At 44.4% G+C, this 26,173-nt stretch overlaps 1 protein-coding gene across 2 annotated transcripts in view; it reads right to left on the minus strand.

Annotated features, from left to right (window-relative positions):
* Positions 1–26,173, minus strand: part of WBP1L (WW domain binding protein 1 like) — an 88,051-nt gene that overhangs the window by 36,793 nt on the left and 25,085 nt on the right. Inside the window, exon 1 of one of the 2 annotated variants that reach the window (XM_040361882.1) lies at positions 5,128–5,323. The exons of the other annotated variant lie outside the window; for it this stretch is intronic. Coding sequence (XP_040217816.1) covers positions 5,128–5,154 — 27 coding nt within the window. The 5' untranslated portion in view covers positions 5,155–5,323. Of the gene's footprint in view, positions 1–5,127; positions 5,324–26,173 lie in introns of those variants that run through there. 2 annotated transcript variants of the gene reach the window in all.

A 26,173-nucleotide genomic window follows, 5' to 3' on the forward strand; every position in this document is an offset into this window, starting at 1 on the left:
GCCGTGGCTTAGCAACACCGATCTATCCTCATTGGCTCACTGGCTGTGATTGACAGCAGGGGGAGCCAATAGCTTGCACTTTCTTAGCCAATGAGGAGGGAGAGTCAGCAGAGAGCCACGGCTCTCATGCACATTGCTAGCGGAAAAGAGGGCTCAGGTTTTTTTTTGTGGGGGGGGGGGGGGGGGAATTGCTACACAGAGGTTTTTTACCTCCATGCATTGAATGCGTGAGGAAAAAAACACACACACACACACCTTCAGCCTTTACAACCTCTAAAAAAAAAAAATGTAAATAGCAACCACTGATTAATGGTGTTAACCATTTTATTCTGCCGATATAAAAAGAGTCAAAGTTCTCTGTAAAACATTCATCCAGGTATGTTCAGGTTGTGTACATCCATACCCTTCAGGTAATAACTAACCAGCTAGCCAGATCCTGATGGCAACAAGCGACATCTGACCCTTTTTAGGAACAGGTGCGCAAAGAGCCCACACATTAACGGAATTGCTTTTTAATACCTGATATTTTACAGCCCTCACTTGTCAAGCAGGAGCTGCTTTTTAAAATGGTAGAAAGAAGGCGAGATCTGCCCACAATGAGGACAGCCTGCTGAGCTTTATAGTTCACATGTCAGTAAAGTCATGCCATCGCTGTGCTCTGTTTGCAGTTCAGAGAAGCTTCGGGACAAATACTTGGCAGGGCTCCGGATCCCAATCGGGAACCAGCAGAGTCATTCGCTACCGTTTCCCCTTTCGGGCTGCTGCCTGTAAAATTATTTACTTTCTTATTTGGATAGTGGTTGCTGAGCTCACTGGAAATCAAAGGAGCACAGTGCAAGGTCCTTCAGGGTGAAAAACGCACTATTTATTCAGGCCTAGCACAGGCTGCCTTCTTTTAAAAACAGACTGAAAGACAGAGAACTGATATAAAAGAATGTTAGAAAGCGGGATTTTATTGATGACATAAATCAGTGGTATAGTAAAGTCGGAGAGAAACAAAAACCAACCATTGACTGGTTGCTAAAAGTAATGCCGGCCAGATTCCTCCATCTGTGCCAACCGCAGAATGAATCCTCCTGCTGGGCTATTGCATTCCGACAGCCAGCGCCACCGGCTGTCCCAACACCCAAACAGTGGCTGCATTTGATTTGGATGGAGGAATTGGTCGGCATACAATTCTCCAACAGACTAAAGTCAATTGAGCCATCAACGTTTGTTGAACAAAGAACCTAGAAGGGCAGGGCCATCTTTAATGCTGATTGGACCCTGGGCAAAAATGTTCTTGGGCCCCCCCCATGCAATTTTGCTCTTTACAACATACAATAAATATCAGCTAGACTTAAAATCAGTTAGGGTTAGAGGGTACTGGTTAGGGTTTCCCATTAAAGAATATGGCTGGGACTCAGGAATTGGAACAGGGACCTCCCCCAAAGGTCAGAAGGCGGGTTCCCAGAGGTCACAGGGCGTTGGTGACCCACCCCCACCAAAGTGTACCGCCTACCCCAACTAAGTCGGGGAATGAACAAGTCAGGGAAGCGTCTTGCGATTGGTTGCCAGAGGTTACAGCATATCATTACCACTTACTGACTGGTTGCTAGAGGTTACTGCACACATTACAGCTCACTGATCAGTTGCTAGAGGTTATAGCACATGATTCTTCTTGTTGATTGGATGCCAGAGATTACTGTACAGTAATAATGCTCACCGATTGGTTGCTAGAGGTTACAGCACATCATCTATTCACTGCAGAGGGGCATGATATACATATAATTGCAGCCAGCCTCAGATATTTACATATGAATGCCACCACTATTTACATATAAATGACAATAATTTACATTTAAAACACAGGGTCTGCAGGCGAGTCGTCTGTACACAACGATAGGGCAGAGCTGGGTAGCATTAGTAGCAGCACTTCACACCGAGATATCAGGACACAGCACAGGTCCAAAACTTCAAGGGACAAGGGAATTTAAACTGGGATAGTTGGCAAGTATGAGGCAACTGCTTTGGGCCCCACAACAATGACATGGCCCAGGGCAGCTGCCCCTTTTGCTCTGCCTTAAAGACGGCCCTGTAGAAGGGCCATATGCTGCTTGAATTTTAACCGCGCCAGCAGTATCCAGCCAAAATACGAGTGGTGTATGGCCAGTTTTCTTCGTCACTATATTTGTCCTGAATAGGCAGGTCTTTTTGCAAATTCTATTGAATGAACTTCAATAAGGATGACCAAGTATTCGCATTCGCCTGCCAATCCTCCTCAAGCCCGTAGATGTTTCCAAAGCACAGGTCTTAAGCTGGCCATACATAGCTCCAATTTCAACAGGTTTCTAATGAACTGCCCATAATTTGCCTAGTAGGTAGCCCAGCCAGCTGCCTTATCTGGTAAAACAAAGCAAAGTGCCACAGGATGTGCCAAGTGCAACATGGGATGTGCAATGTCAGACCATTGCAGACAAATTTCAAGTTACTGTAGTCATATCAAACCAAAGACCCAATTTCTGAATGGATGTGTTCTGTTCCCTCACATTATTGCCTTAGGTCTTTCATCCAGGGTGCCTTCAGGTGTCTTTAGGAATGCCTTAAAAAACTGTATACCAACCAGCAGGTGGATCAAACTTGCCTTTTAGTTACACAAAGCCATGGGTTTGCATTATGCACCATCGCAGCGCCTTCTAGCCGCCAGCATACCAACAACCAATGACATCATCAGTTGATAAGGAGGGCATCGGGCGCCTGCACAGCATCCTCGTTTGCCCCTCACCCGCCCATCTCCATCAGCACTGGGGTCACATTAGCTGAGTGAGGGAGAGAAATGGTAGAATACAAAAGTGAAGTACCAGTGTGTATTTACTATCAAAGAATAAATTACCCCTAACATTGGGTGCCCCATGTGTGGATGTTGCTGCATCATGTAAAACTATTTGTTTCATTTTTTACATTTAGACTGGGGGGCCTCAAGATAATCTTTTTTCAGACTTTTCTTTTATACTACACCGCACTGACATCCCAGGAGACAGTGCGCCGCCGGGGGAAAAGAATAGACACGCCTACTTCCGTGGGGGTGACAAGCAGAAAGTGGCACTAAAAAGACCGATATCAAGGCAAATACAGCATCAAAAAATGTTTTGTTCATTTGCACATCTGTGCAATGCACTAATGGGGTTAAAGTGTTTGTAAACCCTTACAGACCCCTTTACCTACAGGTAAGCCTAGATTAAGGCATACCTGTAGGTGCAACAAATATCTCCTTAACCTACACGGTTAAGGAGATATTTTCCAAAAAACTGGCACCGATGTCCATGCTGCATGTGTGCTGTAGATAACGGCGCAGGCGCACTGAGTGTGCCGTTGGTGAAGGCGATCGTGCCTTCCGCGGGAGTGACGTCATCGCTGCTCCGGACAGTCACAGCACCGGAGCAGCGATACCCGGAAGTCACACTGGGTATCATGGCGGCGACCGAGGACCGCTTCGGGGGCTTCGACCTAAGGGAAGTAATCCATAATGTGCTAGTATGCTATGCATACTAGCTCATTATGCCTTTGTCTTGCAGGGTTTTTTATGGGTTTACTTCCTCTTTAAGCTTAAAGGATCACTAAAGACATTTTTTTTTTTAAATAACAAACATGTTATACTTGTCTCCACTGTGCAGCTTGTTTTCCACAGAGTGGCCCTGAACCTGGTCTTCTGGGGTCCCTCGGCGGCTGTCTCGGCCCCACCCCCCCTGCAAGAACTCAACACCTTCATGCGAGAGAGCTCGCATGGTGTTGATTTCTTGCGGGGGTGCTCCCATAATACAACCAGCGGCCATAGCTAATATAGTTAATATCACTCGGCCCCGCCACTGGAGCGCTGCGTCATTGGATGTGATTGACAGTAGCGCAAGCCAATGGCTGTGCTGCTTTCAATCAACCAATGAATGAGCCAGGAAGACAGCCGAGAAGCCTGCGTGTTAACGGCGCTGCACTTTCGAAGGGTCAAGTAAGTGAACGGGGGCACGGGGGTCGCTATTCCTCGGATGTTTTTTCACCTTAAGGCATAGAATGCCTTAAAGTGGAGGTTCCCCCTAAAAAAAAATTCTAACAATACATTGAGAAGACTGATTACACTGCGGGTAAGCTGGTTTTTTTTTCCGTACATACCTCAATATCGCCGTTTCATCCCTTTGGCTTCCGGGTATGATTCTAGCGGGGCTGGGTGTTCCTAGTTGATTGACGTTCCTCCGACCGACGCATACTTGACGTCACAACTTTCCGAAAGAAGCCGAACGTCGCTGCGCAGGCACTGTATAGAGCCGACTCTATACGGCTCCTGCGCAATGACGTTCTGCTTCTGTCGGAAAGTAGTGACGCGCAGTATGCGCCGGTCGGAGGAACGTCAATCACCTAGGTCCAGCAAGAATCATACCCGGAAGCCGAGGGATGAAACGGCGATAACGAGGTTTGTACGGAAAAAAAACAGCATACCCGCAGTGTAATCAGTCTTCTCAATGTATTGTTAGAATTTTTTTTTAGGGGGAACCTCCACTTTAAGGTGAAAAAAAACTTTTACCTTTACAACCCCTTTAAGTGAGTAATTAGTGTGGACCTCTGCTTTAACTCATAATACTGGATTATAGTTGCCCCTACATGGACAGGCTGGGCAGCCCAGTACCACTATACCGTGGGTGCAGATGGCCTATCCCTGCCAATCAATATTTGAGCAGATAGATTTTACATTTTAAAAACATTAATAATGGCCCATACATGGTCAAGAGCCCAATATGGATGAAAACAGTCGCAAAAAATCCTCCTGTAGCTGTAATCTTTTCCCCTTAGACCATTTCATGACATCAAAGTCTCACAAATTGAGGTCACAGGATTTTAAATTCATGGCAAATCAATTGGGAAAGCCCTATGGGTTTCAGACTCGGCTGTCCCTTCCGGAAATACTATTTTCTGTCCTATACAAAGTCCTCGCCTCGAAGAGCATCAGAACGTTCTGGCAGACACGAGGCAGCCATGCACATGTCTGTTTGTTGTACTATCTTTGTACTAAGTCTAAATTCCTAGTGACCGGCCCTGGGACACCCGGACGGCTTCCTCAACCGACGGGCTTGTCGTCCATGGGGGGGGGGGGGGCCTTACCTGTCTCAGGCCTAGAAGAAAAGGCATCCTGCAGGCTCATTCTCCACAGCAGCGTTTCATCTGACAAAGAGCTCCAGCCGCAAGGTTTCCTCATCTATGCTGGGCAGCCGTGCTGCCGTCCTATTTAAACAAGGCCTTTATTGGCAGAGAACATTAAGTAAACAGGGTCCCGGGACACCGCCGCTTGCACTAGCTGTACCCCCCTCCCTACCATGACAAATCCGAGAAGGCTGCCAAGCTGGAAATGACATCACTTCACAGGCCAAAACAGCTATTAACACTTTCAGGGCCAGGACAACAGAACCTACACTATTACCCTAAATCACAAATATGTGAAAGGGTTAATGCCAGTCTATGAAAAAAGGGGCTTAATCTGCTTATACCCATCGGCCACTTTATAAGGTACACCTGTTCAAATGCTTGGTAACACAAATTGTTAAATCGGCCAATCACACAGCAGCAACTCAAAGCATTTAGGCATCTAGATGTGGTGAAGACGACTTGCTGAAGTTCAAATCAAGCATCAGAATGGGAAAGAAAAAAAAAAAGAAGGGAATTTAAGTGACTTTGCACATGGCATGGTTGTTGGTGTCAGAGGAGAATGGGCAGACTGGTTTGAGATGACAGAAAAGGCAACAGTTACCGTATTTATCGGCGCATACCGCACACTTTTTTTGCCCTGAAAATCAGCGCAAAATCGTGGGTGCGCGGTATACGCCGATACCCCGCGCTGAGTTTGAATACTGCGCCGGCATATACCGAGCGCAGTACATTCGTGTATAGTCGGGCAGGCTCGGCTCCTCTCGCGCTCACGTCCTGGACGTACAGGACGTGAGCGCGAGAGTAGCCGAGCCTGCCCGACTATACACGAGTGTACTGCGCTCGGTATATGCCGGCGCAGTATTCAAACTCGGTGCAGGAAATCGGGAAACGAGCGGGGAGGACGCCGCACCCGACGAAGAGGACACCCCAAGCCGCAGACGGACGCCGGACCCCGACGAGGCCGCCGCGCAAGACACCAAAACTAAGTACAAAAATCTTTTTTCCACAGGAATGCGGGTCCACTTTAGGGGTGCGCACTATACGCCGGAGCGCGCAATACCCCGATAAATACGGTACATCCAAGGTATGCAAGATACAATCTCAAAGCACAACACGTCGAAGCTTGACGCAGATGAGCTACAGCAGCAGAAAACCACACCCGTCAGCGAACTGAAGCTACAATTCGCACAAGCTCACCAAAATTGGACAATGCCTGGTCTGAGGGGTCTGGATTTCGGCAGCAACATTTAAATATTAGGGTCAAAATTTGGTGTAAACATGCAAGCATGGATTCATCCTAACTTGTATCAACGGTTCAGGCTGGTGGTGTAATGGTGTGGGGAATATATTCGTGACACACTTTGGGACCCTTCGTACCAACCGAGCATAGAGCTGCACGATTAAAGGGGTGGTTCCCCCTAAAACACATTGCTAACAATAGATTCGTAAGACCCGTTACACTGCGGGTAGGCTGGCTTTTTTTTTTTTAGTACATACCGAGATCTCCCCGTCTCGTCCCTTGTCGGTGGGCGTTCCTAGTTGATTGACGTTCTTAGGACGGGCGCGTACGTGACGTCACGACTTTCCGAAAGAAGCCGAACGTCGCTGCGCATGCGCCGTATAGAGCCGACTCTATACGGCGCATGCGCAGCGGCGTTCGGCTTCTTTCGGAAAGTCGTGACGTCACGTACGCGCCCGTCCTAAGAACGTCAATCAACTAGGCACGCCCACCGCCAAGGGAGGAGACGGGGAGATCTCGGTATGTACGAAAAAAAAAAAAAAAAAAGCCAGCCTACCCGCAGTGTAACGGGTCTTACGAATCTATTGTTAGAAATTAGTTTTAGGGGGAACCACCGCTTTAATCACGAAGAATCGAAATCGCAATCTTTTTCCCTTCCCGATCTTCAAAACTGCATGTCATGGTTCTCTTACAAGTGCAGAGAGTTCTCACAGCTGGATAAACAAAATCCAGGCAGCCTGCCAAGTTTTAATACAACACATGAATAAGTGGAAACAAAAGTATCTCTTCGTTCTTTTATGAAAAGGAAAGAACTTGGCGTGCAGCAGATGAAGGAAGTTTAACCATTTAAAGAACAAACCTTTTCTGACATTTGCTGCATACACGTAACAAAAAAAAATCATTATTTTCTGCTCGAAAATTACTTGGAACACCAAAAAATGGTGGTTGTTGCAATATTTTATGTCACACCATATTTGCGCAGTGATTTTTCAAAGGCATTTTTTTTTTTAAATACGCAATGAATTAAAAACGTACAAAGTTAGCCCAATTTTTTTGTATAATGTGAAAGATGTTGTTACACCACGAGAATCGTGATCTTTATTCTAAGCAAAAAAATTGTGATTCTCATGTTAGCCAGAACCGTGCAGCTCTATTACATATTAGAACAAAGGTTGATCAAATCCATATTTTCAGTACAAAATATTCAAATTTCAGCTTAAAGTGGATGTAAACCCCAAAAATGTTTTATTTATTTTTTTTGATGTCACAATGTAGAGTATAAGATTTCCTATCATCTGTGTCCAGTCTTGTCACACAGAGTTAATCCAGCTCTGAGCAATCCTCTTTTTATTGTTCAGTGAAATAAAACAGACTTCCAGATAAAACCAAAGTCCTTGCTTTGAGTGACAGGTTATTTACATATCTCGTGCACTAGCTTTCAGAAATGCACAGCTTCTGTAAAAAGTGCTCCTCTCCTTCAAAACATTTAGGGCCAGATTCACAGAACAAATACGCCGGCGTATTTTCAAAATTTGCTGCGTCGTATCTTAATTTGTGATTCACAAACAAGATACGACGGCTTTTGGCTAAGATCCGACAGGCTTGCCGCTTCGTACGCCTTCGGATCTTAGGCTGCAATACTTTGGCCGCCGCTGGGTGGAGTTTGCGTCGTTTTCAAGCGTCGGGTATGCAAATTAGCTTTTACGGCGATCCACGAAGCTACTCGCGTGCGTAACGTCATTTTTTCCCGTCGCAAAGTTAAGCAATCTTTTTCATGGCTTAACTTTACACCAGCCATGTTAAAGTATGGCCGTCGTTCCCGCGTCGAATTTAAATTTTTATTTTTTTTTGGCGCAAGTACGTTACGCATGTCGCCATTCACAAACATGTCGGAGCGCCGTAATTTCGCGCAAAGCACGTCGGGAAATTTACTAACGGAGCATGCGCAGAACGTTCGGCGCGGGAGCGCACCTAATTTAAATGGTACACGCCCCATTTGAATTAGGCGGGCTTGCGCCGGACGTCTTTACGTTACTCCGCCGCAAGTTTATACTCAAGTGCTTTGTGGATCAAGCACTTACGAGAAAAACTTCGGCGGTGTAACGTAAAGACGATACGTTACGCCGCCGCATTTGTACCTGAATCTGGCCCCTAGTCATTTACCAGGATGTGTTATGTGGGGGAGCGGTGGATTTCTCACTTTTTATACTTACAACCAGTAAGGCTGAATGAACTTAGGGCTGGTTCACATTAGTGCGCTGTGCGAGATCGCAAGTGATTCGCACAACACTGCTGTTCATCTCACATGCGATGCAATTTCGAATACTTTTTTCCCCTCACTGTATTTTAATTTAAAAAAAAAAAAAAATTGTAATTTTTCAAATAATTCTTTATCTCCACTGTAGATGTTTATTCTTGAATAATAGAAAAATATATATTCACTAAATCCTGAAGAGAAGTGAATGGCTTATAAAAGCGATAAAAAGCTGCCTCCCTTGGGTCAGATCCACAGCCACTGTGATAGCAATCGCTTCTAAAGTCAGATCTCTTGATCAGTCGGGCTTGTTGGAATAGAGACATTGTTATTCCACAACAGAAACTGGCAATATTGTAACATTCGGAGACAGCCAGGCTGTAAGAAAAGTAAATAGAATCCTGCTTGACTTGGGAGAAGTCTTGTTTTCAGATACATCAATGTACCCAACAATGGCGTAGTCACAATAATGCCTTACCCTTAGGCCCCTTTCACATTGAGGCGTTTTTCATGCGGTACAGCGCTAAAAATAGCACTGCTATACCGCATGAAAAATCATGCCCTGTAGTGTTCAATGTGAAAGCCCGGAGGCTTTCACACTGAAGCGGCGCGCTAGCAGGAGTGCTCCAAAAGTCCTGCTAGCCGCATCTTTACCGCGGTATAGGAGCGGTGTGTTCACCACTCCTATACCGCGGCTTCCCATTGAAATCAATGGAAAAACGCGGTAATACCACACTGCTAGCGCCCGAATATCGCGGTAAATACGACTGTATAGCCGCTCTACAAATAGTGCGGCTATACCGTCACCGCGGCTCCACACCTCAATGTAAAAGAGGTCTTAGGCTCCATGCACACTGAACCTGATAAACTTCCGTTTATTGGCGTTTTGGCTTTTGCACACCTGGGCGTTTTTTAGTGTTAATGAGCTTTGGAGTTTATTGGCTTTTTTCTGAACGCCCGAAATTTGCGTTCAAAGTGACGTTTTTTGGTGGGAAAAACACGTTCAAAAACACAAAACGCTGAAAAACGCTGAAAAACTTTCAAAAACACTGGTGCCAGCGTTTTTAGATCCATTGAAAAAAAATAAAAATAAAACAAAAAAAAAGAGCTACACTGAAAAACGCTGATTAAAGCTATTGCAAAAACGCTAAAAAACTTTGAAAGGCTCCCTGCAAAGCTACTGGCGTTTTTTTATAGCTTTTATTAGCTTCAGTGTGCATGGAGCCTTACTGCTAGAAAAATATTTGCCGAGAAATTATTGTACTTTCTAGGAAGCTTGGAAACAAAATATTATGTATCGATGCAATCAATGAAAAAAGGTCAGAAAAATTATAAAAGGTAAAAAAAAAAAAAAAAACTAACACCACCTGTGTATATTTACAGGGCTTGACAAATTTGCTTGGAATCTGGGAGCCAGCTAAAAAAGTTAGGAGCCAGGAAGGCACCCCGTTCCACCGAGCTCTCGTGCAGAAGCGAAACGCATATGTAAGTAGTGCCCGCATATGGAAAATAAACTTTATTTTTTTAATAATAATAAAAAATAAAATAAATAAAATAAAAAACACAGCACAGTGTATTTGTTCCCAAAAAAGTGTGCTTGTAAGACCGCTGCGCAAATACGGTGTGACAGAAAGTCATATATAATGTTTGGGGGTTCTAACTTCTAAGTAAAGGGAAGGAGATGGAAACAGCCAGGGAAGCTTCATTAGCATTACTGGTTACCTTGTCATACCAACGGCCACCACAAGAGGGCGCCAGATTCCAGAAGGAACCATAGGACTGCAGAAGGCCGCAAAGCCACAGCCTCAATTACCGTAACACGATCGTGAGGGCGGGGGGGGGGTAGGGGTGCGCACGGAGATAGGGTACCCCAGCTGTGCCGCCCCAGGCACCAGGTCACCAATGCTAGTCGCAATTGCAACCTGGCAACCGGGGTTTGTCGAGCCCTGGTGTATAATTTTTATAGAATACTAAAATTATAGAGTAATTGTAGCGCTGTTGAAAAGGATTCACTTTTAAACAAATTTTCCTGTATTAGCAGATGGCTCTTTTCTCAGCTGGTTTTAGCTACGTGCAGCCACCACACAGACGCCCCCACACAGCCACCACAGAGACGCTCTGCAAGCCTCCGCGCAAACACAGAGACGCCCCCGGGCAGCCAACACAGAGACGCCCCCGGGCAGCCAACACAGAGACGCCCCCGGGCAGCCAACACAGAGACGCCCCCGGGCAGCCAACACAGAGACGCCCCCGGGCAGCCAACACAGAGACGCCCCCGGGCAGCCAACACAGAGACGCCCCCGGGCAGCCAACACAGAGACGCCCCCGGGCAGCCAACACAGAGACGCCCCCGGGCAGCCAACACAGAGACGCCCCCGGGCAGCCAACACAGAGACGCCCCCGGGCAGCCAACACAGAGACGCCCCCGGGCAGCCAACACAGAGACGCCCCCGGGCAGCCAACACAGAGACGCCACCGCGCAGCCAACACAGAGACGCCCCCGGGCAGCCAACACAGAGACGCCCCCGGGCAGCCAACACAGAGACGCCCCCGGGCAGCCAACACAGAGACGCCACCGCGCAGCCAACACAGAGACGCCCCCGGGCAGCCAACACACAGATGCTTTCTGACCACTCCGCAGCCATCACAGAGAAAGCACCCGACCCTTTGCAGTAATACATAACATTCAACATCCTCCAAAGAGCCCTATACATATTTCTATGGCAGCAAACCAGCCAGGTAACTAGCATTTTCAGAAGAGCAGAAATGACAGCCTCTATTTCTCCAATGACAGGTTTACTTTAAAATGAAATGATTATTTGCAAAAAAAAACTGCATCAATATCACAAGGAGCCCTTCAAACATGCAAGTACCAAATCTTGTCCTTGGATTTCTGTGCTGAACAGAATGGTGGGAACAAACAAAAAGAATAGAAGTAATAAGGCAAACCTGCCCCGAGGAGCAAAGCACAGGTATGCTTTACACTGGACATTCATTAGTAAAATATTAATAATAATAATTGCGAGCACATATCATTTCTGCAAACATTCAGATGCCGTTTGTAATGCCATGATTTGCATTTACTGAGGAGGAAGCGAGGGGGAGGACAAGTGTGACTACATGGATTACTGATCACAGCAAAGAGACTGCAGGAAGACTACAACAAAATAATAATATCAGGGTATAAGGAGGACATGAAACAGGTTAGATCAGTGTTTCTGTGCTTTAAGGGAAGAAGAAACTGCTGATGAAATGACACTTTCCTACGAATGACACTCTATTGTGTTTATTAGTATTGCGCTGTGTTTTTCACTTGACTAGGCAGCTGCTCTGTACACGTGATGCTGCGCCCATGTGGAACTAATTACGTACACATGAACCTGAGGGAGTACATTCACATCACCTGTGCATATTTATGGGTGATAATTTGTGGCCCAATTCTACCCCTGGGTGATGACAAGTTCTTCTGGCTGACCGAGGGCATACTCGGTCACAGCAGAAACCAATCCTCATCTTTAACCACTTAAGCCCCGGACCTTTAGGCAGCTAAATGCCCAGGCTTTGCGATTCGGCACTGCGTCGCTTTAACAGACAATTGCGAGGTCGTGCGACGTGGCTCCCAAACAAAATTGGTGTCCTTTTTTCCCCACAAATAGAGCTTTCTTTTGGTGGTATTTGATAACCTCTGCGTTTTTTTTTTTTTTGCGCTATAAACAAAAATAGAGTGACAATTTTGAAAAAAAAAGCAATATTTTTTACTTTTTGCTATAATAAATATCCCCCAAAAACATATAAAAAAATGTTTTCCTCAGTTTAGGCCGATACGTATTCTTCTACCAATTTTTGGTAAAAAAAAAAATAAAAAATCGCAATAAGTGTTTATCGATTGGTTTGCGCAAAATTTATAGCGTTTACAAAATAGGGGATAGTTTTATTGCATTTTTATTAATTATTTTTTTTTTACTACTAATGGCGGCGATCAGCGATTTTTTTTCGTGACTGCGACATTATGGCGGACACTTCGGACAATTTTGACACATTTTTGGGACCATTGTCATTTTCACAGCAAAAATTGCATTGTTTATTGTGAAAAATGACAGTTGCAGTTTGGGAGTTAACCACAGGGGGCGCTGTAGGAGTTAGGGTTCACCTAGTGTGTGTTTACAACTGTAGGGGGGTGTGGCTGTAGGACTGACGTAATCGATCAAGTCTCCCTATAAAAGGGATCACTCGATCGATACGCCGACACAGGGAAGCACAGGGAAGCCGTGTTTACATACGGCTCTCCCCGTTCTTCAGCTCCGGGGAGCGATCGCGACTATAAACGAAGCGCTGTCGTCCTGGATCGCTCCCCGAGGTAAGCCGCCCGCCGCAGAGGGGGTCCCGATCGGACCCCCCACCCGCTAGAAGGCAGGGACGTATATATACGCCCATCTGCCTGTACGTGCCATTCTGTGGACGTAAATAGGCGTGCGGCGGGCGTTAAGTGGTTAAGGCTTCATTTCCATGGACGTTTTTACAGCCACTTTACAGCTTAAAAAACGCCTGTCCATGTTTTTTTTTTTTTATTATTAATTAATTTATTTTATTTTTTGAGCTGGAGCTCAAAAATGCTGCGGTAGAGTTTTTTTGCATTTTTGCACGATTGAGCATTTAACGTCTGGCGTTTTTACAGCTCTAAGGCTGGAGCTTCAGAACGCACTGGTCCTGTTTTTTTTTTGCAGCTTAAAAAACGGCTCAGCCATCTACAGCTCAAAAACGTCATGATGGGCATGAGGCCATAGACTAACATGGAGAGCTGTTTTTAAGCTGTAAAAAAAGCTCAGAAAAGTGGCTGTTAAAAACGTCCAAAAACGTCCATGGAAATTAAGCCTAAATGCGAAGATTGGAAGGACGTATTTATTACAGGTAATTATATAGCCCTGCATAGAAGATTTCCCATGAACAGCAGATATAAAAAAAATTGCTAATAATAAATAAAAAAAATAACAAAAGAGGGGGGAAAAATAAAATGTTGGTGGGAGCCTCATGCCAAAAATGAAAAGCAAAAATTGTCTTGAGGACCCCCTTCCCCAAAGCACCTTTGTCCCCATGTTGACGAGAACACGGGCCTTTTTCCCCACAACCAGGGACCCTGCAGATCCCAGTCCCCCATGTGAATGAGAATGGGGTGCTATATACCCTTACTCATTCACTTAAAAAAAAAAATTGACTAGTGTAAATTAAAACAGACATTTTGACACTATATATATATATATATATATATATATATATATATATATATATATATATATATATATATATATATATATATATATATATATATATATATATATATATATATATATATATATATATATATATATATATATATAAATAAATAAATAAACTCTTCTTACGGAACTTGGCTCCTGACAACTGACAGCTGCTCCCCCTCTACTTAACTAAGGTAAAAGTAAAAAATAAATAAAAATAAAGTCAGCTGCCAACTGACAAGCTTTTTTTAAGTAAACAAAGGGGCGGGGACAATTACATCACAATGGGGGCAAGACACACTGTGGTGTCATTGATGGGAGTGGTTTCAATGATGTCACAAAATTGGGGGCCAATGATGTCAGAAGTCAATGGCTGACAATAAATATACATCTGGGGACTGTTTTGAAAAAATAAAAAAAATATATCATTTATAACCACTTTAAATACTGCAGGAGTTATTTTAATTCAAATAATCATGCAGTATTTCTCTCTTAGTGAATGGAGCCCAGTGTGGCAGGCCCAGATAAGGGCGAATGTCTTATTTTTTATGCCAGGTAAGGCTGGGTTCACACTACGGTTTTCCCGTCCGTCAGCCGCATACGATTTATATGTAAAACCGTATGCGGCTGAAACGGACGGGAACGTATGGAACCGCACATATGTACGTTTTCCATTGACATTAATGTTAAAGGAAAACGTATGCGGTTGCCATACTGTTTTAAAAACGACCGCAAAACCGTGGTTGAACACGGTTTTGCGTACGTTTAAAAAACGTTTTGCCAGCAAATCGTACGCACCCGGATGCATCCAAGTGCATACGATTTGCAATGCATTCTCTATCTATACGTTTTCCCGTCCGTGCCCGTACGTTTTCAATACTGAAATCGTATGCGGCTGACGGACGGGAAAACCGTAGTGTGAACCCAGCCTAACTAAGATAGCAGGGTCAGATGTAATGATTACATCAAAGCTCCATTACTGGAATATTTCTGTGAATTCTGCTAATTATAAGTCAAGTTTCTTTATGGAGTTCCAGCAACCAATCACAGTGCCTCTAATTGGTAAACACTTAACTTGCGTTAACATTCAGTAACACGGGTTCACCAATTATATGGAGATGGGAAATAAAGGGTTCCGAAGTGCCAGGTATTGAAGTGGTTAAAGGCAAGCTGTTAATAGAAAGTTCATTTTTAGGGTGGAACTCCGCTTTAAATACTGGCTTCCTATTTATATCAACCACTTCAATAGAGGATCAGACGGAGCAGATTATTTTTGGTTTTACCCAACTGCCATGACCAGAACAAAGCCCAAAGATGCCGTCAAATTCTATCCAGACCTCACAAAATTACTTTGTGGAAATATCACCACAGAAATATAAATAGCCATCCTATCTGTCACCCACCCCAATTCAATTCTTGGCGCTTCCTGCAAAGTGAGGGAGAGAATACCAAGACTGACCTCACTATAAAATGCACATTAGCGCTCATGTAGCGCCATTAACTTCTTTGGGTCTCTGATGTGCAAAAAAAAAAAAAACAGCAATTTTTTTTTCTAGCACTGCAATTCAGTCACGGGATTGTAACGGCATTCACAAGAACTCGGTTTGAACCTTCGCTGCATCGTCCTGCATTAAAAGCCATATGCTACACCGCAGGCAAACGCACAGATGTGACCTGGTCCTTACTGAAGGCTGAAAATCCCAAGAGCGAGATTGCTAAAAACGCCGGGAGAATAAAACCTGGCGACTTACTTTCACACTTTTCTGGCCTTCTGGCTCCTATACTAAATAAAAATGGAAAAACCCCCAATGCATCACACATACTAACACATTTGCTTACTTATATATCCTACTCTTCTATATATTCAAATGTATTTATTACAGGTACTTGTATAGCACAGTCAATATATGCAGCGCCACGCACACCAAACGTATTGGGACGCCTGCCTTTACATCAGGGGTGGCCAACCAGTGGCCCGGGGCCACATGTGGCCCGCGGAGCCCTCGGATGTGGCCCGCGACCTCCTGCTCTGAAATGGTGGGTTGGCAAGCCCAGATCGCAGGTTGCCGACCCACCATACCACAGCATCCGTGTTGTGAATGAAGCTGGTGGTAAAGGAATTAAGCGGCTGTGGAGCAGAGCCCCATAAGCCGATGCTTCCTCTACAGCGCCGGATTTTGCCACAGGTGGCGTCTATGGCAAAGTTCAGCTAACCCGCAGGATAGACGCAGGTGCACTACGCTGCACCCGCGGTGTGGGTAAACTGCAGCACATCAGTGTGAAAGCAGTATTAGGCCCTTTTCACATGATCAGCCCTACCAAATGGGACCCTCAATTAACCTCTATAGAGCGACAGTTATTTGTTTACACCCGCCTACCTCCAATCCGAAAAACAGAAGGGAATTTGTCCCCTTTCATCTGGGCGGATCGGAGGGCCTATAGAGTAGCCGTGACCTGTCATCTGCCCGCTCCGCTCATTGTGGCCCTTGACTGGTTACCAAGTTGCTTAAGTGGCCCTCGTTCTTCAAAAGGTTGGGCACCCCTGCTTTACATGAACTTTAAAAAAAAAAAAGAGAAGTCCAGCCTGAGCTTGTTTGGCTGGGCTTCTATGGGTCACAGGAGAGCAATTTGTTTTGCACTCCTGTGACCCATTTTCTGACGTCACAGAATCAGTCCAGGCACCACGTCCCCCGACTCTGGGATCCGCCAGGTGCCTGGACTGATACCCATCTCAGGCTCTCAGCCCCTCTACAGCTCAGTGCTCCAGTGAGCGCGGGGGGCAGAGCAGGGAGCCGCTGACCGACACTCTGCAGCGCTCAGTTCGGGAAGTTCAGAGAACCGAGCCATCGAAAATGTTTGCTCGCTCAGTTCTCAGTGCAGACAGGGGATAGATGCTGGATTGGACCCATGCTGCATCCACCTAGGTAAGCAAGTATGAAAGTGAAATAAAAAAAACAAAAAAACAAACAAACACACTCTTTTAATGGCATCCCAGTCTTTGGGTTCAAATCTGAGTTGGCCCACCCTTTGCAGCTATAATGGCTTCAACTCTTCTAAACCTTGTGGGCAATGTATAGGGGGGACAGCACAATTACAGTACAGTACAATACAAAAAGTAAAAGGAGGGCCCTGCTTGTAGAGCTTACATTCTAAAAGGAAAGGGTGGTGGTACAAAAGGTAATGATGGGGGTGGCTCAGGGACAGTTGGGTGGGTGTAGGATAGGCTTCCCTGAATAAAAGGAGTTTTCAGGGATCTCCTAAAGGTGGACAGGGTAGGGGCTGATCAGACATACCAAGGCAGGGAGTTCCAGAGGACGAGAGAGGCTCTGGAGAAGTCCTGAAGGCGAGCATGTGAGGAGTTAACAAGGGAGCCAAAGAGCAGGAGGTCCTGAGAGGAGCGAAGGGGGACGATTTGGGCGATATCTGTAGATGAGATTGGTGATGTAGATGGGGGCGATGTTGTGAATGGCCTTGTATAGAGAGCAATGTTGTCCACCTGCTATACAACAATTTTCAGGCTTAGCAATAGGCTGTTAGACCCAAGCACTAGCATTGTCACACTAGGAGGTGGTCACATGCTCCTGTGTACCTGGAACCACTGGGTATTGCACCAGCTGCAACGAGAGTATAACTGGGGGGGGGGGGGGGGGGGGAATAACTGTCAACTGTCAAAAATAAATAAATAACAATGTTATTGTAATATAACACGTACATGAAGAAAAGAAAAAATGGCCCAGAGGGCCTACGCCAACAATATACACAGAGTACACATTGTGCATGGATGGAATGTCAATCTCAAAAATGTCAATATCAAGTTATTCTTGAAAGGAACAGCTTGTGAACAGGAATGTATACTAAGGGTGACCGGATATACAAAAAAACAAAACAAAACACAACATTTAAAAAAAAGGAATAAGAAGGAGGGTAGGAGGAGGGTAGAAGCAGGCACCCCCCCCCCCCCGCATAAATGTTTTATGGCCACTTTTGCTGCGATAAAGTGCAATTAATAATATAATAATTCTAGATAATTCTGAAATTCCTTAAGAGCCCCAGAGAACTGTCATTGTGGCAAAGGTATGCAGTGTAGAATGGACACAGCCTGGGGGTCCAAGCGTCTTCAAGTAATTTCTAGGAAAGTCTCAGTGTGAAGCAACCAAAAGACACAAGTTTTATTACCTACAGCATTTACACATAATAGGAACGTCAATCCGGCGTTTCCTGGAATGCATTTGGCCTTCTCACTATTTTCCAGCACACAGTTCAACATTAGCAAGGGCCCAGCTGTTCTTCAGTTGATAAAAGCTACACCTCCCTATGTCATTTTGCAGCCCAGTATGAGAAAATTATTTCATGCAAGTTTGTTGAAATCCAAATAAAATTAATAAGAAGAAGCACCATGCAAATAAACAGGGTTTATACTTGCCTGTCTCATCATCCATTCCTGAAAGGTCCAGCCTGGGCTTTTCCTACGGGTCACAGGAGTGCAATTAGTGTTGCACTCCTGTGCATTATTTTCAGCGGAGAAAGGTCTGAAGTCCGCTCTCTGCTGGTGTCGCACAGATCAGCCCAGGCACCACGTCATCCCGACTTGAAGACAGGGGTGCATTTAGGTTTTGTGCTGCCCTAGGCCTGACTAAACTCGTGCACCCCCTAATTTAAATATGACCCACCCCTTCCTGTCAAGGCCACACCCCTTGCATTTTAAGACCCACCCGGAAATTTTCAAGTGGGGACACTAGTTCTGATGGCCTGGGGGCAGGGGGGGCAATGGATTACTTTAATTTGCATAGATTTCCTCTCACTTCCTGTTTGGCTATGGGACAGGAAGTGAAGGTAAATCTCTACAATGGGACAGGGATGGTAAAAAATTAGAAGCGATGCTTCCAAATTTAAGGCTAAGCTTATTTCCAGTCAAAAGGTACCCATTGGATTTCTTCCTACACCAGGTTGGGTTAACAATTATGAAGAAGTCCCATATGCTATCACCAACATTTCCAAAACCAGGAAGTTACACACTGGAAGCCCTGAAAAATTAGGGATACCTGCAAAGTGACTAGAAGAAATAGATTTAGTGTGGTACCAACTGGTGCCCAATCAAGCCTCCATTTGTAAAGATATTTCCAGCAGTTTAAGGGATGTAAAATGCAATCTGTGTCCAAAGGTGGGAGGAAAGGTCATATGCAGAAGACATACAGAATTGGTCTATACACCTACTCTGTCCTTGTTGGAAAAGTCAATTAACACAGCCACATGCACGCTCTGAAAGGCAATATTGCCTTTTTCCCTGGTGGGACAAAGAATTTTGTCTCGGTCTCTAAAGTTAGGGAATTTTGCAATGAGCAAACGGGGAGAGGCTCCTTAGGGAGGTGGCCCATTCCACAGAAAACATAACAGAGAAGGCCTCCATACCATAGGTGGTAGAAATCCCACCGAGTCTGACCCTAGGGCCGAAACAACTAATCGATTATGAAATTACCCGATTACAATTTTCATAATCGATTAATCGGCCAGTAATATAATGGGGTTAAAACAACTAAAATTAGCCCTTTATAGTACAAAAGCAAATCGCTACTGTAAATATTACCTTCACTGTCCCACACTAAAAAAAAATGAACCCCTTACAGTAGCGAATATTTGCTCTTCCTTTTGTACTTATTTTTGGGTTTTTTTAACCCCATTATATTACTAAACATCTCAGGCCTGGGTTCACACACCTCTGTTTTTTGGTGCTTTTTGAAGAAACACACTACAGTTCATTTACATGTTTTCCTATGGGACACGTTCAAATCCATGATTTTTTTTCAGCTGTTGCGTATTTGGAAAGGGCAAGGACTTCCTAATGGCTATTATCTGATTAAAATCGATCAAAACAATAAATCGGTCAACAAATCGATTATGAAAATAATCGTTAGTTGCAGCCCTATCTGTCCCCTCCACTTTCTCTGGTAGACCAATAAATCTGAGATTGCATCTACAGAGTCAGTTATCCAGGTCATCTTGGATGGTGCCGAGTTGCTGTATTTGGCGCTGGGCATTTTCCGTAGTATGTTGCAGGGGATGCAAGAGAACATCTGCCTTTCTAAAGCAGGTCTCTGCCTTGGTCACCAAGTTTAGACATATCTGTTTTAGTAGCAAGTGTACTTTGACACACCGAGATAGCCTCTAGTACCTTTGTTGTGTCAGCCGCGGTTCTTTTGAATTCAGAGGAGGAACTATTACCATCTTCGGCCTGTTTCTTGTCCAGCCGTCAGAATCTAGCACACCGACTGCTCATGCCAGGAGCTTTCTTGTGGGGGGCATGATCAGTTATGGTGCAGAAGTCCACAAGGAACAGAGAGTCAGTAAAGAGAATCCACAAATGTTCAGAAAGGATAAGATGATATACAGGATCAGGTGTGAGCAGAGCTCTCAACACCAGCGCCCTACTCCATCGCACTCCAGACCATCCCCCCCCCGAATCAGGGGACTCTAGTGCAGTGGGACGGGGGGGGCATGGGGGAGTCCAGTGTAAGGTCACCTTACAGATTTTTTGTAAAAGGAGAACTTGCATTTAAAAAAAAAAAGTTTACTAATGGCCTTACCACACATGCACACTGGAGTCAGTTTGGGTATGTGACATTTAGACCACAATGCAATAAACTCACGCAAGTATGGGCAACCAACAACTTGATTCATTGGTTCGGATCAAACAAAACATCATCACTACAAAGGCAAGTACTGACTGAGCACGTGCTGAACTGAGAAAATTAAAATTTTCCTTAAAACGTACAGGCAGGAATGTGTGTTGGGAAAGAACAGGGTCAGGGCATCACTGACGAACCTCAGCACACTCACTAATCAAGCAATGAAGAAGCAGACACTCCAGCTATTGCAATAACATTTCCTCATACAAAAGAGGGGGAGGAATTCCAAGACAATGACCAGACACAAGACGGCCAGGTCACATGATGTAGATTACGTCTCCACTTTAATTACACAGCACATCTGCAGAGGAAGAGATGCTGAAGGAAGCAATATTACAATGAATCATAATGTAGAAATAAAATCTGACATGCCAAGGATAGCTGGAGATCACTTTTCAGTCTTCGATACATGTCCCAATTAGACTGGCATATCATTGCACAAAGCTTTTAATCACCCCCCCCCCTCCCCCCAACCTCAGTTTGTCTCAATAGATATAAAGTTGACCATATAATGGTCACACGATTCCATGTGTACTATATGGTATGAAAGATCACTTGCAACAAATTTTTCCTATTTCTTGGAAAAGGAGATTTCCAGTTATTGTGCAGGGGTTGAACAAAATGCTATAGCAGTTGTAACCTGGAAGCCATTTCAGGCCCCATTCACACGATTTGAAAAGTTGTGCCGGCGGATCGTAAATCCCCCGGCAGAATTCAAATTCCGCGGCTAGGGGGTGTGTAACTTCGGCGCCTGCGGCTAGGGGGTGTCTATTCGGCGCCTGCGCACCGGCGCCGAATAGAGCCGAGTCGACCTTCTTTCGGGAAGTTGTGACGCGCTGTATGCGCCGTCATTTAGCATGTCAATCAATTGGCATGTCAATCGGAACGCCCACTCCCGCGGGATTCCCTACCCGGAAGCCGCGGTGAATTCTAACGATAAACGCTATCTACGGCGGAAAAAAAAAAAAAAGGTCAGTGTAATTTTATTTGCAGAACTGGGCTGGATGTAGTGTTAGAAATTTTTTATAGGGTGAACCCCCGCTTTAACATAGGATACGCCACATATAGCAGGGGTAACTATACGCCGGACGACAAACGACATAAAAAAAATGCGTCGGGCGGTCGTTCGTTTCTGAATCGGCGGAAATCCTCATTTGCATATTCGTCGCGTAAAAAAAAAAAAAGAAACGCCACCTAGCGGCCGGCCTGGAATTGCAGCCTAAGATCCGACGGTGTAAGTCACTTACACCTGTCGGATCTTAGGGAGACCTATGCGGAACCTGATTCTATGAATCAGGCGCATAGATACGACGGACGGAACTCAGAGATACGACAGCGTATCAGGAGATACGCCGTCGTATCTCTATCTGAATCTTGCCCCGTGAGTTTTTTGATCCGTTGCACCCCTAGTAGCTGCTGGCTTTAATATAAACATCATTTTGGTTTGTGGTGCTCAGATGCAGCGAAGTTCCGCTGTAATTTTCTTACAGAAATCTGCATAGTTGTTGTCTGTTCCTGATATGCATGGACATTCCTGGATTCCGAAGGTATGCGCCTGGGTCTTGAAAAATAAACATCATGGGAACATCTGTTTTACAAGCATGTTACCTTCAGTTTTATTACAACATAATCCTTTTTTTTCCCCCCTTTGCATACAATATATTAAAAAAAAAAAAAAACGACCTGACGAAAATCATTAAAATAGGATGATCATAAAAAGATATCATGATCGAATTGCAGTGTATCAAAGTCCTATAAATACTATGATGTGAAACACAGATACCCCATTTCAAGGGGATATGCTTCATAGAAATAACTTCCAAGCCTTCCTACAGACAAAGGAAACACCCCCATTGAGTGGGAAGGAATGGTTCCATCATAATGGGATGACATCTAATACAATGCTATTTTTGGAAACATTGGTTCTAGGCTAGATTCATGACTGCAGTATCATTAATAATGTGGTCAGGATTGGGCTTCAGGTATGAGGCGCTCTGCGGGATGGTACACTATGAGCAGGTCTGTGATCAGTAATATAGGAAACCAATCCTGTACATGCATAACAATCATTTCCCATTCTCTTGGGGCTCGTTATTAGAAGATTTATTGTCACACATGTTGATTTTTCAGTACAGATAAAATGAATGGGCCAAGGAAAAAAAAAAAAAAAAAAGATATAATAATAGATATAATAATAAAAAATATATACATTGATTATTGAATGAAATATATTCAAGACAACAAGTTGTGTTGCAATGTTCCAGCTTAGAAGGGTACATTGTGGATGTGGAGGGTAATAAATTGAAGTGTTAAAAAAATGTAAGAAACCTAAAATTAAACATCCATGCGGGTTTCCTGGTGTGAAGGAGCCTCAAGACAAAAATGCATGGCCCATTTTAAATATAAAACCAAACAAATGAATGCATTTTGGGGGGGGGGATATTTGTGCAGATGACGTCTAAACCTCAGTACAGAATCTTTAAAAATATATCTTGTGTTCCTTATTACTATCCAAAAAAACAAACACTGCCACTTCTGCTTTTTATGGGCCATCAGACATCTCATACAGTATGTGTGCCCCCCTTCTACCCAACGTCTCATTTCTGCCATGTGTTGTCCACTTATTGTACATCACAGTCTTGTTTTCTGCAGTTTCTGTTCCAGATAAAGATATTTACTACTTACACCTCACTCCCTGTACAGCAATCACAATAAAACCATTTTACATTGCATCTCTGTTGCCAAAAAAAAAAAAAAAGTCCAACTCCAGGAATCTTGACAATTCTCCTTTGCAGTGGGACTGCGCCTTCACTGCAAGGGTTAAAGGGGTTGTAAAGGTAATTTTTTCCCCCTAAATAGCTTGTTTTACCTTAGTGTAGTTCTCCTTCACTTACCTCATCCTTCCATTTTGCTTTAAAATGTCCTTATTTCTTCTGAGAAATCCTCACTTCCTGTTCTTCTGTCTGTAACTCCACACAGTAATGCAAGGCTTTCTCCCTGGTGTGGAGAAAGCCTCTTGAGGGGGGAGGGGGCGAGCAGTAGTGTCAGGACGCCCACTAACACACAGCTCCTTTCTCTATCTGCAAAGTAGAGAGCGTCCTGACTTGCCTGCTCGCCCCCCTCAAGAGGCTTTCTCCACACCAGGGAGAAAGCCTTGCATTACTGTGTGGAGTTACAGACAGAAGAACAGGAAGTGAGGATTTCGCAGAAGAAATAAGGACATTTAAAAGCAAAATCGAAGGATGAGGTAAGTGAAGGAGGACTGCACTAAGATAAAGGAAGCTATTTTTTAGGGACATTTTTTTTACCTTTACAACCCCTTTAAAAAAAAAAAAAAAAAAGTTCCCAAACCCAGGACCCTGAATTTACTATATCTGGTCTCCCACAGTATACGGAACATGGAAGTGCAATTATTTTTGTAAATCTAAACTGCCAAATACCTTTTCTCTTCAGCAGTATATACGTCTTGTGACTTCTGTCATCTCCCGGTTAAAGCTTTTAGGAGGAGTTTTCATTCTCCCATGAATGTCCTATAAGGATGCAGCACCCTCTGTATGGACAGTGCTGATCACCAGTGTGCTAATCATATGCACTCTCTGAAAAAAATATAAATCCCGAGCAATACACACCAAACTGAGCATGTGCAGCCTGTCCCCTGGCACTGTAAATACCAGGAAATATACAGTTGTGCTCACGAGTTTACATACCCTGGCAGAATTTATGATTTCTTGGCCATTTTCAAAGAACCTGCCCAATCAATAGGCAGCGCCACCGAACAGCCAGCAAAGCGCTGCTGCAGCGGCAGTTTTAACCCTTTTTCGGCCGCTAGTGGGGGTTAAAAGCGTCCCAAAAACTATGGTAAAGCGCCGCTAAAAATGGCGCCGACACCACCTGCGCCCCAGTGTGAACTGCATATACAGACTGATTTTACCGTTGTGGGTTTAGAAACACTTTAACTGCTCATTTAGGTCTGGGGGGGGGGGGGGCATAGAAAAGTAGATTTACTGACCCAATCCTCACCAGTGCCTGCACAGTCTTCTCCCCCCTACTCCAGAGGTCTCAGTCCGGACTTTATCAAGACGAATGTTGGGTTCAAAGCCCAGCATTGGATGAGAGGACGCAAAGAACAGTCTACCGTCCTAGCATGGAGAAGCAGAGAGCCAGGTAGGTAAAAGTATTTTTTACTTTTCCCTAAACGAAGTGTGGGAGCAGCCCCACTGCAGGGGAGAATTCTCAGACTTCCTAGAGTTGAGCAACAACCACCTGGTACGCTTTGCTTTATATGAAGCGCTGAAAAGAACTGATAAAATTATTATTTTTAAAGCCTGCAAAATCACTATGTGACACTTCCAATATAGTAAAAAAATTTATAAAAATGAAACAAAAATAAGAAAAGAAGTAAAAACAGTAATGGATGAGCTGAAACATGCATCACGTGGCATTTTACTGCAGTGCACTGGAAGGCACGCCACTGTGCAGAAAAAAAGTAAACGGATATGGACATATTGCGGCCTACTGCTCCTGGACCCACAGCAGCCTGCACTCTTGAAACAAAACAAGTTCTAGCATGCGGTGCTGTGAGCAACCACTGGAATGAACCTGTTCTAAGAAAAAAACCCCTACAGTTCCTCATGAGGACATGTTTATCTGACCACAGATCATAAACAGTACATAAATGTGACACCTGGATACCTTTCTGTTTTGTTTCTTCATTACCTCAGCGAGTTACTTTCACTTGTGTTTTCCCAACAGCTATACTTCAAATAACTACATAGGAAGATGTATTGCTCTGCTGGCATATTTGGACACGTCTGACAGTGATCAGTAATATTCCAATACTACATAACTAACTTCATGACATCTCACAGAGATATGGTATCCCGGTCTTTGTCAGAGGCACTGCCGCTCTATCCAATCAAAGCAAAGCCACAGTGTATGCTAATAGGCCACCCCTCTACTAGATAAGATATATTCACCAATCCACGCTCCCGCGCCAAAGTCCTTCAGAGTAAGCACCAGTGTTAGGGCCCCCTAGTGTGTGCGTGTGTGTGTGTGTGTATGGGCCTGGCAAAAAGATCAAAGTCATCAATAATCTTTAGAAATCTAGTTTGCGGTGTAGTGCAACAAATGGCAGAACTTGCAATAGATTCCCGTACGTGTTGGCAAGGTGTATACAAATCTGTACCAACTCCAATAGAACTGTCGCATGCATCTCTCCTGCGACGTGGTGAACCCGGCAGAGAAGCTATGTGGAGAAGTTAGCAAGTGGATCAAATATCAGTTCCGAAAATGTATTTTTATAGCGATTTCAACCACTTCAATGCTGGGCACTTTCACCCCCCTTTCCTGCCCAAGACGACAATGGATACAAAGTGCCTTGAGGCGATTTAGTTCACATTTGTAGCGCTATACAAGTTATTCACTCACTCAGGCCAATTTTCAGTTTTCAGTGCTGTCGCATATTGAAGGACTATTGCGTGGTCATGCAACACTGTACCCATACATAAAAATGTTATACATGTTTTTCACACAAAGCTTTCTTATGTGGTATTGAATTACCACAGGGTTTTTA

The sequence above is a fragment of the Rana temporaria genome, chromosome 8, assembly GCF_905171775.1.
Source record: "Rana temporaria chromosome 8, aRanTem1.1, whole genome shotgun sequence".
NCBI classification, from domain to species: Eukaryota; Metazoa; Chordata; class Amphibia; order Anura; family Ranidae; genus Rana; species Rana temporaria.